The 3,466-nt window shown below is 33.0% G+C and overlaps 1 protein-coding gene across 1 annotated transcript in view; it reads right to left on the bottom strand.

The window, feature by feature from the left end:
* LOC103586020 (histone deacetylase 9-like) overlaps positions 1-3,466 on the bottom strand; it is a gene marked incomplete at its 3' end in the record, with an annotated part of 533,085 nt that overhangs the window by 6,762 nt on the left and 522,857 nt on the right. The window contains exon 4 of the mRNA XM_008567140.1: positions 1,860-2,101. Coding sequence (XP_008565362.1) covers positions 1,860-2,101 — 242 coding nt within the window. The remainder of the gene's footprint in view (positions 1-1,859; positions 2,102-3,466) is intronic.

Here is a 3,466-nt window from a genome sequence, read left to right on the forward strand (position 1 = left end):
TATATATATATATATATAAAAGTTCAAAGTTAAAAACTTTTAGCCTTACCCATTCAAAAAGTAACAGAATAAAAGAAAAATTTTAAAGAGACAAAACCTTTCTCAATCTTAAAAGGAAGCTTTAAATATATCTTCAGTTTCTGAGAAAATAACTTATTACTTTGAACAATCATTTTAAAAGCTAAATTTTCCTTTTAGCTACCTTATAATCCTTTTCCTCTCAAGAGCCTCTTTTCCAATATTTTCCAGATGTCAATAAGTCTGCCATATCATTTCGTTTGTGCAAAAGGAAAAATTAATTATCAACTTACTACTATTAACTTGTGAGTACAATCAAATGATAAATGATCTTCTAAAAAATTCTTATTTATTTTACAGCTACAAAAGGCAACAAACATAACTGAAAACAAATATTAAAAGTGGTTACTTATCTGTAATTTCCTGTATTCTGGGCAACATGACTCACAAACAGCAGCAAAATGAACTATATAGTTCTGTAGGTCTTAAAGTATGGTGAAGAATGTAAATTTTACTCATTCATTATTGCCATCCTAACACATTTGGAAGGACTGAATGAAGAGATCTATGCATCCATGTTCCTATCATTGTTTCACAGGTCAAATTGAAATAATGCTTCGTGAAGAATGTAAATTTTACTCATTCATTATTGCCATCCTAACACATTTGGAAGGACTGAACGAAGAGATCTATGCATCCATGTTCCTATCATTGTTTCACAGGTCAAATTGAAATAATGCTTCAGCATTCATTCAAAAATAAATATGTAAACTAAGTGAAGGATACCATACTTCAAAACATAGTCATGAGATACTGATTCCATAGGGGACACAAAAGAATATCATCACTCTTATTTTTCAGGTATCTTATAGACCAATAACATGCAAGAGTTCTTTTAGTAAAGTTTACTAGCAAAGGAAAAAGATTATGTTTTATATAAAGTGTCAAAGAGACTTTTTAGGAAAATAAGATAATATAGGCTTTCAGGGCGAAGAAAATATCTTGTAAAACAAGGAACGTAGAGAAGAAGGTAGCATTTTTACCTCCTCAGATGTTGTAATATTAATGTGGTAAAATTACCTAATATTAACATAGATTAGTTTTCTATATTAACCCCATATCAATGTGCTTGTACTTGATTTGTAAGTAATAGATTAAGTGGCTATACTATAATGTAACATAACATACAATTATACAAATAAAAAATAAATACATAGACATATCTAAAATAATGTAATAAAACAGGCCATCAAAAAAAATTCTGAGATGTGTATATATTTCTCCTAGAAAAAATTAAATATCCTGAACCTCAAATTGTCAACTACTTCCAAAATTCTTATAATACATTATTGTCTACAGTCTACAAAAACATTGAAAATATTTGCACCAGTTTCTCCATATATAATTCCCTTGAGTTTTTTACATAAGGTGATTAATTTATCCTTTCTGGTAAACGGTATATGCAAATTCTTTAGAAATATAAAATGCATCTTTCCAGGCTCATGGTTCTTCTTCACGGAGAATAGATGAACAAATGAACAAGATCATGTAGGAGGGAATAGAAAATGAGGGTGGCAAGTTACTATTTCCTGACATTGATTCTATAAGGTAAAGGATAAAAGAATGGTAGAGACCATTTTAAGAAGCTAAGTAGATTTTTAGCAGATACGTACCCAAGGTTTTCACTAGTACAATCACAATTTCCTTAAAGCCATACATCCATGTCTTAAACACAATGAAACAGGAATTCCTCCCCAGCACCCCCGTGGGTACTTCTTATACCCATGTCATGATGCAGACTCACTGAGTAAGAAAGTCAGAGACAAAGAAACATTTGCTACCTTGATGTGCTCCTGAAGCTGAGCCTGGTGCTGCCGTGTCAAATTCTCATGCTGTTTCTGAAACTCTGCGATCAGGAGTTGCTTCTGAATTTGTTGCTGCTGCTGGATGAGAAGTAACTCTTGCTGGAGCTGCTTCTCACGGACAACAGGGTCCACCACAGGCATCATCATCCTGAGGTCTGTCCTTAGGTCTAATGGTGAGATGGGCTCCAGGCCCACAGGAACCTCTGACTTTACATCCACTGGAGAATAAAGAAAAACAAAAGGTGGGGAGGTGGGGTGGGGGGGGTGATAAAGGATTGGAAGTTAGCACACTGACTTAGATTTGGAAACAATCAAAAAATAAAAGATACTATACCCTGTATGACAAACTGTATGTCAATGATTTCAGTCATTTCTTTACATTGACGATAAAAGGTCTTTTTGTACATCAGTTTTGATAAATGGGCCACACAATAATTTTTACCCAATTATTTGTACTCTGCCATGAATCTGCCACATTTCCTTTTTTCAGAGAGATGACTTCAACTATTTACCAGTATCAAAGTCACTCATAAAACTTATTCTACTGGACAACTTACAAAAATCAAGTCAACTTGATATTTGTACTCTGCCATGAATCTGCCACATTTCCTTTTTTCAGAGAGATGACTTCAACTATTTACCGGTATCAAAGTCACTCATAAAACTTATTCTACTGGACAACTTACAAAAATCAAGTCAACTTGAGACCAAAAAAAATGCAACTATGTTGAAGGAAAGATGCCATGTCGTAAGAGAGAACTTCTTCCACAGCTAAATTTGTGCACTTACAAACGTTTTTCTTTGTAAGTAGAGTCAGAAGACACATCCTACCTTAAAAAAGCAAAGCTTGTAATGTAACGTATTTGTAGCACTATTAGGCCTAGCAAAGAAAGAATACAAATCTGCATTCTAAAATGTGGGGAATGGTGATTAGCCACAGTAATGCTGCCAAATCCAAATGTCAAGGAGTGAAAGTAGCCAAGTTTCTAAGTGCTGGTTTTTAAATAGTAATAATCTGTATCTCAGTTACCTCATTCCTAAAATAAGATGGAAAAAGTAAGAAGAAACTTTAAAATAAGAATTTAATCAAACCACGGGAGAAAGAAAGATTTCAAATTTCAGAATAACTACAGAATATTTAAATTCATAAAAGCTAAATTAGATAATACAAATAAAATCCTTAACACAACTCTCAGCAGATAAGAATGCTGCTTTCCAAAGTAGTTTAAGGTGGAAAGCTCACAAACAGGATAGATATCCAGATATATCAGTTGTTTATGACTTACATCCATTCTGATTGATCAGTGTACATGCCAAACTGGTTGTTAAATATTTTGAGTATGACTCTAGCCCACAGGAATCAGGAAAGTTTTGTAGGTAAGTGAAACAGGTTAATTTAAAGACAACAGGGATTTTGGAGGGGAAACTGTGGCAAATTGGAATGTGTCATTCACTACTCAGATCCAACTAATTATTAGGGGGAGAAAAAAAGAAAATGCAGACCTAGTGTAGGCAAAAATAACATAATTTTAAATTGAAAAATTATTGAAAAGATTTAAACACTATGTGAATGAAACAAAATT

This window comes from Galeopterus variegatus, unplaced genomic scaffold, assembly GCF_000696425.1.
Source record: "Galeopterus variegatus unplaced genomic scaffold, G_variegatus-3.0.2 Scaffold296, whole genome shotgun sequence".
Lineage (NCBI taxonomy): Eukaryota > Metazoa > Chordata > Mammalia > Dermoptera > Cynocephalidae > Galeopterus > Galeopterus variegatus.